At 40.7% G+C, this 13,371-nt stretch overlaps 1 protein-coding gene across 16 annotated transcripts in view; it reads right to left on the bottom strand.

The window, feature by feature from the left end:
• Window positions 1–13,371, bottom strand: part of MPDZ (multiple PDZ domain crumbs cell polarity complex component) — a 109,017-nt gene that overhangs the window by 55,983 nt on the left and 39,663 nt on the right. For 14 of the 16 annotated variants that reach the window (XM_079959048.1, XM_079959056.1, XM_079959061.1 and 11 more), the window contains exons 14-19: window positions 11,032–11,178; window positions 10,388–10,534; window positions 7,685–7,873; window positions 5,453–5,662; window positions 4,244–4,360; window positions 2,586–2,747 (exon numbers count right to left, since the gene is read on the bottom strand). In XM_079959048.1, coding sequence (XP_079815174.1) covers window positions 2,586–2,747; window positions 4,244–4,360; window positions 5,453–5,662; window positions 7,685–7,873; window positions 10,388–10,534; window positions 11,032–11,178 — 972 coding nt within the window. The remainder of the gene's footprint in view (window positions 1–2,585; window positions 2,748–4,243; window positions 4,361–5,452; window positions 5,663–7,684; window positions 7,874–10,387; window positions 10,535–11,031; window positions 11,179–13,371) is intronic. The other 2 variants (XM_079959063.1, XM_079959054.1) reach the window with 1 other exon arrangement.

The raw sequence follows: 13,371 nt of genomic DNA, 5'->3' as shown, positions 1-13,371 counted from the left end.
CCGACACATGTTTACTCAGAAGTATATCTCACTGTGTTCAGTGGGGCTTGCTTCCAGGCAAGAGCACCCAAGGGTATTCAACCAGATTTTACTCCAAATAGTCCTACTGAAATTCATAGACCTAACTTTGTCGTGTTCATTAATTCCAATGCATCTACTCCAAGTAAACATAGCTGAATATCACCCTAAGGATACAACCTTACTATCCAGTTTCCTGGGAGTATGCTCAGGACAGCACATTTTCAAGTAGACATGATACCAAACTACACTGACAATTTCATAAAGAGCATGAGACATTTCAGACAGCATCAGCATTCCTGAACAGCGCCTACTGTTCTGAACATGTATGTAGTTAAAAATCTAGGGCAATAGCCACTCTTCCGTCTCCACTAACGCAACAGACCTGTACAAGTAAGACAGAGCTTTCCCTCCGTGCCTGCAGCCCTCCACACATCCTCCAAATCAGCTGGAGTTGGAGGACTGGGGGGGGGGAGGAAGGAGAGGAAACAGAAGAGGAAGCCACAGAGTCACGCTGAGGCTTAAATTGTCCCAGGCCACGCCCCTCCCCAAGTGACCTGATTGGCCACCTGGCAACCTGATGTTGCCGGGGTTTTCCCCAGCATGACGCAGGATGCCGTACCACCCCGACGCTGAGAGGAGTGGCTAGGTGGCCGGACCACAACCCGGCCCCACCAGGAAGTGGACCTGATCTGCCACTGCAAAAGGGTAATTTCACTGGTGCTGCTTTTGATACAACCCTGCGACTCTGCTCCTAATGGAGCACTATTTGAATGCATGTCTGTCAGAAAGGGAGTTAATGTCTCGCTCGTTTCTTAACCCATCAGTGCTTTAATGTTCCTCTCAAACTACTGTATCTAAGATAAATTACCCAAAAAGCTTCATTCTGCAAGTGTGAAGAAAGGCTCCAAAACATGTAAAATTTGAGATGAACTTTTTCCCCTCTTCAAAATAATGACTGTACTGAAACTCCAATGTGTCTGTCATCTGGAGTTGCAACTGCCTGTATTCCAAACTTTAGATCTATGACTTTGAGGTCCGCATGTGTGGGCTTCCTGTGCTCTTCTAAGGATGAAAATGTTTTTTAGGTGGATATTCCCTACTTCACATGTCCCTCTGCTTCTAGAAGAGTATTTTAATATTATGTTGGAAGCCAGCCAGAATGGCTGGGAAAACTCAGCCAGATGGGCGTGGTATAAATAATATTATTATTATTATTATTATTATTATTATTATTATTATTATTATTTATTACCTCTCCCTGTGTGAAGAGAGGTCGCTGGCTCATTTGAAATGGTATACTGCATTGCTTTCTGTGTGGCTATTTTTATCTGGGCAAAATGAAACGTGAATTGCTACCAAGCTTTAATGTTAGCATTTTGCTCTCGGGTTGCAGTCTTATAAGGACTTACCTGGGAGTAAGCCCCATTGAGCTCAACAGGACTTATTTCTGAGAAGACATATATAGGACTGCATCTGGTAGATGTAAAAGGAGAGACAGAGACAGAAAGAGAGTCTTTGGGATCACCAATCTGATGTCTTCTGTAAGACCAGATGTGTTGCAGAACATACATTTCCCAGCATGCTCTCTGTCTAATCCCTTTAAGTAACAATTACCAAGTTAAACAATGCAATCTGTCTCATTGGCACAGCAAAGGTACATTCTGTTGTGGATTAGGAAATTCCATTATGAGATGAACTCCGGCTGTCGGCCCCATGGCCAGTAAGACTGAAATACATTCCAGAAGGGATACAGCCAGCTGGTGAACCTCAGGTGTGAAAGATGAGCAACTCCTTTTTTCAGGAATATACACTGCAAACCAACCAAGAAAACGGATCGACATCACCGGCAATGATGATGCCAGAACTACCATGAGTATTAAAAAAAAACACAGGAAATTATTCAAGCTTAGGCGAAAAAAATTAACAGGTTGCCAAGAAATGGAAGATGGGAAAATCTTAATACGGGGAAGAAAATGTAAAAGATGCCATCATGCTAAAGAACAGGATTGGGTATGGGATCAAAACATTTTTAAAATATCTTGCTCTTTATGGTTAAATTGAATGTCAACATGTTGATGCTATTTTGCTGTTGATTTAATTTTAGCCTAACTGTGACATCACATTTACTAAAGGGATATAGTAACTAACTGACTACGATTAAAGATACGGAGAAAATGAACAGTGTCTTATATGGTGGAAATATTATTTTTTGAGCAATAGTTCGTTACTCTATGTTAACCTTTTTGAAAATATCCCACAGTATTATTAAAATTCATTGAAACCATTCTTCTTCTTTTTAAGAAGCGAAACAAGAGACCTCAAATCGATGTTGTCCTCCTCATATAGCACAAAATGCATTTGGTCTCCGAAAGGCTGAAAGGTGTTCAGTCAACACTACCTAAATGAAATTGCTCTTTAATCTAATAACAAACCTACGAGCAGATGGAACCAACCGGGGCGACATTAGTCATTGCTACATCCAATACAGCAGCCAAACGCAAACATCTTCACATTCAGTGGTGCTTCACCGCAATCAATAAAATGATACATATTTTTCTTTTTACCTTGGGAGTTGAAGAGGGTAGTGAGAGGTTATACTTCAGGTCATCGGCACAGGAGCTGCCATGCAGAGCTGAAACTGAAGACTGGAATGTACCATCATTGTCTGGGGAATAGTGCGATTCGAAGGTGGATTCCTCCACTAGATCTGCCTCACTTGAATCCACCTAACAGCAAAGGCAATTTAATCAGTCCGGCTATCTGCTGCATTCGTATCACATAAGCCCCAAACATTTGCATCTGTGGATGAATACTTCTTAGCTACCGTGCCTTGTTTTAGTTTTCTTTTTGATTTCCAACATACAAAATCTTTTGGACACACAATGAGCCCATTTCCATTTTCACCTATGTCTCCATATCCTCAAATTCAATGATACACCAGTGTTATCTGAGAATATTATGTAGATCTGAATTTGCAAGTCCATCAAGTGATAAACAGGTGATGTTTGATGCTGGGGCGGGGGGAATGACTTCCTATAATTTTCTACCTCTGGAAAAAAATCTCATCTGCTGTCCCACTGTTGAATTTAAGAATGTGGTGCACTGCTTAAGTTTGTCTCAACAGGTCCATTAAAAAAAAAAAAAAAGTTTAATTATCTTCATGATACAAAAGCTGCCTACCAAATCTCTCATTTTATTTTAAATAATAGGGTGTATATATATATATATATATATATATATATATATATATATACATACACACACATTGTCCAACTTCAAAGCTAGCATACTTTTCACTAATCTTTAAATGACTGATAAAAACGTATCCAGTATGTTACAAATCCTGCACTTATGTGATATCACAAGTGCATGCATTAAAACTTCCTACTGAAACTTAAAAGTGATTAGTTTGCTTGAATGATGGAAATTGCAGCCAACTAAGAATCCATCAAGCTTCTAAATAAACTGTGTGGTGATGATATAACATGACCTGAAAAACAGCAGCAAAAACCTCACTTTGTAATGTGGTATACACATCCCCTTAACTTATTCTTGTCAATACCACTTGTTTTGTATAAGTGGTTGACCACCCAATCTTGTGTTTCTACCCAGAAACAAATACCTGTGAGTCTACTAACTACTTCTACAGAAGAGCATAGGACAGCAGCCTTAATTTCCTTTTCCTATATTGATGTACGATTCTCAAAACAGGATAATGTGTAAACACTGAATTTATTTTTGAAATCCAATCCAAGTTACTGTCTCATTTTTAGTTTTAGTTTTTCCACATGTGGCTTCTCCATTTTCCTTTTTTTTTCTTAAATAAATCATGATATAATAATTGGTCATGTGTTGCTGTTCGCCTGAGTGAAGTTGTATTTACCTAATTCTATGACCTGCTAAGGAACAGATTATTGTTATTATGTCCTGAAATGTAAAACCAAAGAGGGTGTACTTTCTTTTTCTCATGACTGTGGGTGTGCGTTTGTGGGCTTTTGGTTTGTGTGTGTGTGTGTATTTAGATATCAGCATCTCGACCCAATAAAACAACCTTCTTAAGCCCTTAAAAAAAAAGAAGTTAAGCAAGCATTTTAAAATACATCTTTACGTTACAACGTCAAGGCCGTTTCTCCATTGACGCTAGACAAAATTTTGTTTGGTATGAAAACATAAGATCAAAAGGGTTTTAACACATTATCATGGAAAGGAAGTGGCCACTAACCAGAGCCAGCTCAGCATGGAAGAGGGCTGAATCAGCTGGCCCTTCCTCCTCAAAGGACTGGGCAGTGTAGAAAAAGGAATCTTCCTTAGCAGAAACATAGCCCTCTTCTGGTGAAAGCTGCAGAGAGAATGAAGCTCTTGAGATGGATAGTGGCTAATGTTCACGACATGCAGCGTGAGGGAATTTTTAGAAAGGGGAAAGAATGGGAGCCTCCAAAAGAGAGAGCACTGCAGGTTATTCTTATAGCCCTGAGCAGGTGTAATGGTTTACAAGGCTAGGAAAAGCACTGAAGAATGAAATGCCCATGATATTTTAGTAATATTTTAGATGGGAACAGCGGTAGTATCTAATACTCCAGTCCCGGCACCTGGGAATTTGGAATCTTTTCTCAGCCCTCATGATTTATATTTACTTTGCTATATTTCCCAAAAGAGCCCGATTACCAATGTAGCTGAGCATAACAGATTGGATTTAAACCTATTTTGCCCCACAGACTTCAGTCCCACTTACTCTCAGAATCTAAACACAAATGTTCATCAGTAAGCTCCATTGAACTTAAGAGCACTGAAATAAAAAATGCTGTGTTTGAGGTTAGGAAGAAAACCAGCTTTAAACAAATTCCTTCTTGAATTTTCTGTAAAACCAGGATGGCCACTCCTCTTCCCATTACTATGCCCAATGTATGCTATTCCCAAATGAAACTCCATGGATAGGGTCAAAACAAGATGCTATTGAGTAAATGAACTGCCCTGATGTATCTGGAGTACAGATTGCTATTGAAATGAAAATAAAAAATAAAAAAAATCCAGTAGCAGTTATAGACCAACTAAGTTTGTTTTGGTATAAGCTTTCGTGTTCATGAACACTTCTTCAGATACACTTCAGATTGCTATTGTTTTATTTATTTATTTTTGCAATCAGACACACTGTGGGCAGGTTCACAGGTGTATGCTTATCACTTGACGGCAGCCAAAGCCACATCACTTACACATGTGTGAACTGACCTTTACGGATGAAACTCCACAGACGGAACTTTTTTTTTTTTACATCACTTTAAAACAAAACGAGATTAGTTCACACATCCACAGTGAGTGTCGTCAGCTGCTGGGTCAATAAACGAAACACATGCATTTGCGGACAGGCAACCTGTATGGTTTCTTGGCAAAATAGGAAACCCCAAACAAAATGTGTAAGATTTAAGTTCCTTACAGGCAAGGGCTTTGCGACTCCTATCCTAACCGTTCCCATCGGCGCTCCTTTCAGCGCTTGCACAGCTTCCTCCAGACTGCCGTTTTCCAAGTTGATGTCATTCACGTACATAAGTCTGTCTCCGGGGAGGAGCCGGCCATCTTGTTCAGCCACCCCCCCAGAGACTAGAGAGCGGATCACAATCACCGTATTCGCAGGATCCACAGGGTCCTTTTTAAAGAAGAGGAAAGTGGGGAAAACATATTCTCAATAAATAAGGAGCCCATGCAAGTTTTATGCTTCTTTTCAAGGTGCAGATGACCCAGCCCTAACCCAGTGAATGGTGAACCCCCACTTTCATGAGAGATGTCTGCATTTACGTAGCAGCTGCAAGCAGCCATTAGATCAAGCATAAGCAAACTCGGCCCTCCAGATGTTTTGGGACTACAATTCCCATCATCCCTGACCACTGGTCCTGTTAGCTAGGGTCCCAAAACATCTGGAGGGCCGAGTTTGCCTATGCCTGCACTAGATTATTTCGATTGTGCTTTGTGCTACAGCAAATAAGAGGCTCCATCAAATAATATAAGTAGTGCCCACACTGCTTTATTCTCCTCTTTTGTGTTAGGCATGGGCATATGGAATATCTTTATGTAAAAATCTAAAACTAAAACCTGAGAGTTTCAGGCAGTGATCAGCTGAAAGACTTCTAATGGCTATGTGCTTCCCTATAATTAAGCATATTTGTTTATGCCAACTCAAATTATGTCAGAAGAACCAAGGGGGAAAGATAGTATTCTTTGATCCCTAACATGTTTATGTAAAAGCACTGGGGAATACACATTTCAGGAGGCGCTTTATTCATTAATGAAAATAAAAGCAGCATATTATGAATAAAATAATGCCAAATCCTCTTTATCAATCTAGACAAAAACGTTACACTGGCTTCTTCAATAGTTCAGGAATCCAAGCCAATGGGAGCTATCCAATGACAGTTACACTCAGAGAAGACTCACTGAGATTAATGGATTTTAGGTCATTGATTAGTTGGATATCCCTCCCCCAAGCTCCATTTACCTCACGTGGAATAGAAAGTTTCACTATTTAAACATCTTATGAGAGTTGTGGCATACCAAAAACTGCCAGTATACTGGGGCACTGAAGAGGAGAGGGAGCACTCACACCCTCCAGGACCCAATATTTAATTCCTACGTTTGTAGAGATCACTTTCTTGTATATATTCAATCTGAATATTTTATCCAGGCCCAACATGACATAACACTGGGAGATCACACTGTGCGATATAACAGCTTATGATTCTAGCTCAGGAGATTATTGAACTTCTTTAATAAAACAGGATTCTGCCACTTCAGAATGCAGTGGGGACTGAAGATTCGAATCCTTCCAGCAATTCGGAAAGTCCTAGCACGTGGAAAGCTAGAACGCTAGGGTAGAAACCCGACTTAAATGCCTCTCTAGTGGAATAGCATTCCAAGTACAAGAGTTTTAATGTGAAAGCAATTCCCCACTAATGTGGCACAGTCCAATTCTTTTATGAATGTTTACATATTCAGACTTTTACTAACCAAGCTCTGCAGCATTAGGAAAAGCAATTTCACTGTTAGCAAGCATATCTGTTTCACACTCCTCTGCAGCTTTGTAGGTCTATTGCAAGACTTTGTAGGTCTTATTTTTATCAATGGCTGGGCATATGCACATTCGGCTCAAAGGAGAAAAATTGATATAATTGGTTTAATTATATCAATTTTTCTCCTTTGAGCTGAATGTGCAAATGTCCAGCCACTGATAAAAATAGTAATAATTCTAAAAGAAATAGAATCAGACATAAATGGCCAAGTACATGTTTGTACCAGAGGAATGACCAAATCAGAGTTGAAAATCAAATCAGTTTTTCTAATCTGTGGAGACTCATGCCAACAATTCTGCATGATCATCTTAATAAATGTTAACTGCTTTTTATTGTTATGCAATGTGTAGATTCTTCCTGAATCATAGCAAAAGACTTTATGCAAGTTGACCTGCTGCAGAGATCACTGTGCCATAGAATTAGACTGAAGTCCCACAAAATGAATGATGCTCCATAGAATTAGTTCGACAGATTTGTTTACTTAATGCAGCATGTTTGAGAGTAGCATTTGGAAAGGCCTGGTAATTGACATTACATTGCTTAAAGGGACAGAATTCCCCTCAGTAAGTACTCCCATTCTGCAAAATAAGCAGTTCGGACATTACCTGGTAATCTAATATGCTAAATCCAAGTCCCATGCTCCCTTTCTCTAGCTCAATTTGCTGTATGTTTGTCTCCCACATTGCCAAAGGAGATCCTTGAACCTCATCTGCACTCTGGCCCATATTATCCATGTCCAAGTTAGCATCCTCTGTCTCTGAAGAGCCAAGGAGTCCACCAAGATCAAGAACAGACTGCAAAATGAAAGAGATTCACTTCCATAAATAAAACTGAAAATCCTACATTTTTTACTGAAACTCGATTCCAAGTAGATACACATATAACAAGAGACCAAAAGGAACTCTGGACATTGAGAGATGGGAGAATGGCAAGCATGACTGACTTGCTTTTCTTATTCCCCATGCATCTTTATAACATCTGAAGTCGTCAAATGCAGAAGCTTAGATGGTGGGGACAGGCTGAGAGACAAGTGCAAGATCCACTTCAGATGGTACAAACATACAGAGAACAGGGAAGTCATTTGAACTCTCTATTCCAGCCTTTCTCAACCTTGGGTCCCCAGATGTTGTTGAACTACAACTCCCATCACCCCAGCTAGCAAGGCCAGAGTTCAGGGATGATGGGAGTTGTAGTTCAACAACATCTGGGGACCCACAGGTTGAGAACCGCTACTCTATTCTCTCCACATTCAAAACATCTGAAGCCACTCTAAGGCCACATAGGGAATTTTAATTTTGCTTCTAACTATATATTTGTGTCCACACTGCTCTGCAGCTCTAACCAACCTTCCTATATTCTTAATAATGAGTTGTTTACACAGCACTTCTGCTTGACAAGCTACCTCTAGCCTGCCCCCTTCACAAAAACCCTATGAGGTAATTGCTTCATTGTGAAAAACAACTATGCAACTAGTTCTGTGTGTCTAAAGGACTTTGGACTTGAATTTCTTGAATGTCAACATCTTCTTCCCCCCCCCCCCCCCAGGATAAGGAACTAAAACGATTTTATGGCTTTGTGGGAGGAGACATTTTTTACTTTTCCTCTGAGGTAACCACACTAATACGGCCAAAGCCACTTTGAGAATCTAAAGTAGGGATTTAAACCAGGCTTTGTAGGTGGAAATATTATCTAACATTCCAGTCACTGGATTGGATCGGCTGAACCATATATGTATATATTATATATTTCATTCATCCAAACTTTTCTGATTGAATTTTCCTTCTACATCAGGTCTGCCTTCATATACCAACTATCTCTCCTCTGAATAGTGATGAAAGGCAGAATGGAAAGTGTTAAGAAGTAAATGGCGAGTGGGACTCCCCACCACTGAAAGGCAAACCAAAAGGGCATGTGTTGAAGGCAGCCAGGGGAGGGAGTGCCCCAAATGCTTTGCATGGTGTTGTGTGCCTTGCTTCTGACTCAGCTACTTCCAACAGCCACCCATTGGTACAGATGTGGGCTTCCCCTCCCTCTGGATTGTCCTGCCTCATCTTATTAGCTGCCATTGGTGTTATCTGATAAGAAATGAATATTTTGTTGAAGTTGGAGAAGCGAAATTTTTCAAGTCTCAACTGTGGTGCTTTATCAGTAAAACAGACTGCTCACACAAATTGAGCATCTCTGTACAGTGGTACCTTGGGTTAATTCGTTCCGGAGGTCCGTTCTTAACCTGAAACTGTTCTTAACCTGAAGCACCACTTTAGCCAATAGGGCCTCCCACTGCCACTGTGCCGCCGGAGCATGATTTCTGTTCTCATCCTGAAGCAAAGTTCTTAACCTGAAGCACTATTTCTGGGTTAGCAGAGTCTGCAACCTGAAGCGTATGTAACCTGAAGTGTATGTAACCTGAGGTACCACTGTAGTGGGATAAAACTGTTCTGTTGTTCATTCAAGTGAATGTATGTGCTGGCAAGGAAGTGACAAGCCTGCATGAACTTGCATGCAAGGCCTATTGTTGTATGTCCTTACAACAAGATCCCACATTCACTCAGCCAAGAAGAAGGACTGCTAAGGTCCCACTGTATAGTTATGTGAGAGTTGCCAAATTGGTGCCTGTGTGCACCCACCAATACCTCCTGTGGCACCCACAAAAGGTTTCTGCAAGTGTCCTCTCAAAAATCTGCAATGCACAATGCACTCTTTGCTCTTCCTATTCTATTTTTTTACACTAATCCAATAGGCCCCTTAAATATGCTGACATGTCTTTGGATGCCAGATTTGGACATCCACCTTTCCTTCTGATCAGATTAGAGAAGAACAAAGGGCTTTTTTCCGTGAGTGAATGTGGTAGTGACTGATGTGCCTTTTCCCCCCACTGATATTTTTTTTTTTTTTTTGGAGGGGGGTTGGGGTTGGGGCAGGGAGGGAATGCTCACATCATTTTGTGTCCTGTCCCTTTTTTCTGCTCTTTTTCAATACGGCGGCCATTTTGTTTTATGTCACATACCCCACAGCAACCATTTTGTGACTGACACTTCCTCAACATCCCAAGTGTGCCCAGAGGCCCAGAAACATTGGCAATGCCTGAAATAAAGCTCTCTATTTCAGATTGAGCACAGAGTGGAACCTTGAACAAGGTATAATGGGAGGAGGGAGAGAGAGAAAGAGTGCCTGTAAAGATTTTCTGGTTGTCTCCATTTGCCACAGGGTTAAGAGAGGCTGAAACAGCCTTGCTTAGAGTCAAGTGATCACCCACTTTCTTCACAGCATCCTACACATACAAGACTCACGCCTTTGCTTTGATTTACCTGTTCCATCATCTGATATTCATCCATTAACAACTGACTATTAGGTGGAGCTGCACGGCAACACACCATTGTTACTTTGATGGGCAGGTCTTTTAAAATATTTACTACATCCTTGTGATTTTCTCCAAGCAAAGATATTCCATTTACCTGCCGACAGAAGACAAGATATTATACAGAAATATATATATATTTAAAATGAAATTTGTAAGATGCACAGTGCACCAGAATGACACAAAACACAATGCCCTGCAAGAATTGCAGGCACAATGCAGAAAGCAGGTAACACAAATTCAAATGTCAGCTGGAAAGGGTTTCTGAAAGCCACATCTGTTTTTACTATTATCAACAATCCTTTGGGAAATTTTCATCCTCAAAATGCCGCTGAATGAGGCAGGGCTTGCTCAAGGGTGCAGATCTGCACAACTTCCACTCATATGAGGTGGGTTTACACTGCAAAAAAAATTACAGTGTATTGTGCACCATTACAAATTGATGCATACAATTAGCCAATGCAGGATTTATCCATACAGTTTTCATGCAGGAATTTCATATGGTAAAGTATGTTAGTATCTATGAATACTGGAAATCCTCAGCAGAATCGCCTTTAAGGAAGGATCAGAAGTAAAGCAGAAATTATTTCATACTTCTAGTAATTCATCTCCGCTAAACAGCTTGCCACATCGTCCAACTGGCCCTTCCGGCAAAACAGATCGGATGAAATGATGTCCCACTGTAGCTTCTAAGCTGATCCCCAGGCCACTGCTTTCACTAAACTTGTTCACGTGAGCTACCTAGAAAGAAGGAACACAATGGCTCTTCAGAACACTGGAGGATTAGTTGTTCTCAAAATTGCACTCGGACCCACGGACAAAAGGGACAGTAGATTTAAAAGCAGCAACCCTAACATTCTGCCACAGATGCTCTACTTTCTAAGCTACAAGCTCACTTCTTTCAGACATCATCCATGCCCATTGATTTCTCACATCAAGACAAGATGGAATCGCAATGTAAGCTGAAAGGGGGCAGCCAGCCGTAACGTCCCATTCTCCTTTGCAAAGGGGAACAGATGCTGGTGAGCTACAGCTGCCCCTGAGATGAAAGGCGGCCGGAGAAAGCCACAAATAAATGAAACAAATGCCACAATCAAAGGAATCGCACCTCCCGTTATGCAAGAAGTCAGCTTCCATGGGTGCCACAGGGACAATGGGTAGCAAAATACAGTGCTCTAAAACGGAAGTGTTTCTGTGCAACGTAAAAAGCCCTGGATTCCAGATTCGGTACATGCTGCTGTCACCCTCTGGGAGCAGTCAAGCATGGACCAGATGCACACCTGGCAATATAATCCCCCCTGGCTTCCTAAATCCCAGGTGGAGGAACAGCTGTGCTAGTCAGTGATTGAGAACTGTAGCTCTGACTGTGACCCTGAATTATATTTAAAATACCGCCGCCACCCCAGAGTGCCATGTGTGCTCAGGCAACTGTATCGCTCCTTTGGACGATACAGAGCACAGGAAATGTACTGCACCGTCCCCTGATCATCAACCAGCCATGAATGAACAGCAAAATAAATAGCTTAACTGGCTAGTTAAGCATGAGACAAACACATAATAAAAAACGGAGAATCATCAACCAGTGTAAGAGAATCGTGGGAAGGGGCGGAAATCAGACCAGTCCAAAAACAGGAAACAACACCATTTTAACCATCAGACAATTGGATTTTGTGTGAGGGGAGTGCTACAACATAAATGGCTTTGTTCTGCATCCTTGTGAACCATATCCGTGATGCCAGTGTGATCCAGTGGGTGAGCAGAACCGCATGAGAAAAGGTATAACTACATGCAAAGAAGCTTATAGAGCAAGGTTTTACTTGCTTATAGAGCAAGGTTTTACTTCGAAGGCTGTGTTATGATGAGCACCATATGACGTAAGGGGGTGGATTGACTAACAAGCCACTATGTTTTAATCCCCAAAAAGCAGCAATATGGGTACAGTACTTTTGCTATAGCACTGCCCAGTGTGTAATAACATCAATAAGCAAATGCTGCCCAGAAAGTTGGGATGATGCTCTGTTGTCAGTTGTAATCATATGAGGATTGGACGCACTGCAAAAAGCAGCACAACAGATCGCAAAAAAAAATGTTGTCCTGAATTTCAAAATGAAATGGCAAATCACTCTTGTTTTACCGAGTTTCTTAGTTCACTTATATATAATTTATAATCATGTCAATTAATTCTATAATGTAAATAACAATAATTAGTAAACTAAAAATAACTGGGTTTCATCTCCTACCTTTCCCCTTACTTCCAGAGCAGGTAAGAGCTACTTCATGTACACATACCATCCTTGCAAAAAAAAAACAATGGGAATGCAGTGGTAGCTTAGTTTAAGAACAACTTAGTTGATGAACAACTTGGATTAAGAACGCTGCAAACCCGGAAGTGGGTGTTTTGGTTTGTGAACTTTGCCTTGGAGTAAGAACATGTTCTGCTTCCTGTTGAGTGTGTTCCATTTGTAAATTGAGTCCCCCGCTGCTATGGGAAAGCATGCTTTGGTTTAAGAACAGACTTCCGGAACGGATTAAATTCGTAAACCAAGGTACCACTGTAAGGGCATAGCATCTGAAAGTGATCTGAAAATAAGGGTTGTTTCACTTCACTGTAGCTTAGTGGCCACCTCAAAATGAATGAAAGCAGACACTAATTCATTTCACTATATATAAATTTTTCAAGGCACACTTCAGGTACTCACTTCATGTTTGCATGGTATAGTTGTGGCAAACAACAACCATTTATGTACTTGGCATAGCTTGGTGTACCTACAGCATAATATAACATACCATGAACTTATGAATCAGTCAAGTACCAAGTTTTCCTAAGGACTACAGCACTTTATGAACTGTTGTTTGCCCAGAACATATTTTATTTTCTCATCTAAAGCATACATAACATGGCATTTTATGCTTATTTTTGAGATTTAATATTCT

The sequence above is a fragment of the Podarcis cretensis genome (genome assembly GCF_951804945.1).
Source record: "Podarcis cretensis genome assembly, chromosome: 17".
In the NCBI taxonomy this organism is placed as follows: domain Eukaryota; kingdom Metazoa; phylum Chordata; class Lepidosauria; order Squamata; family Lacertidae; genus Podarcis; species Podarcis cretensis.
The sequence above is the reverse complement of the archived record's forward strand: the minus strand, read 5'-3'. Positions and strand labels throughout refer to the sequence as shown.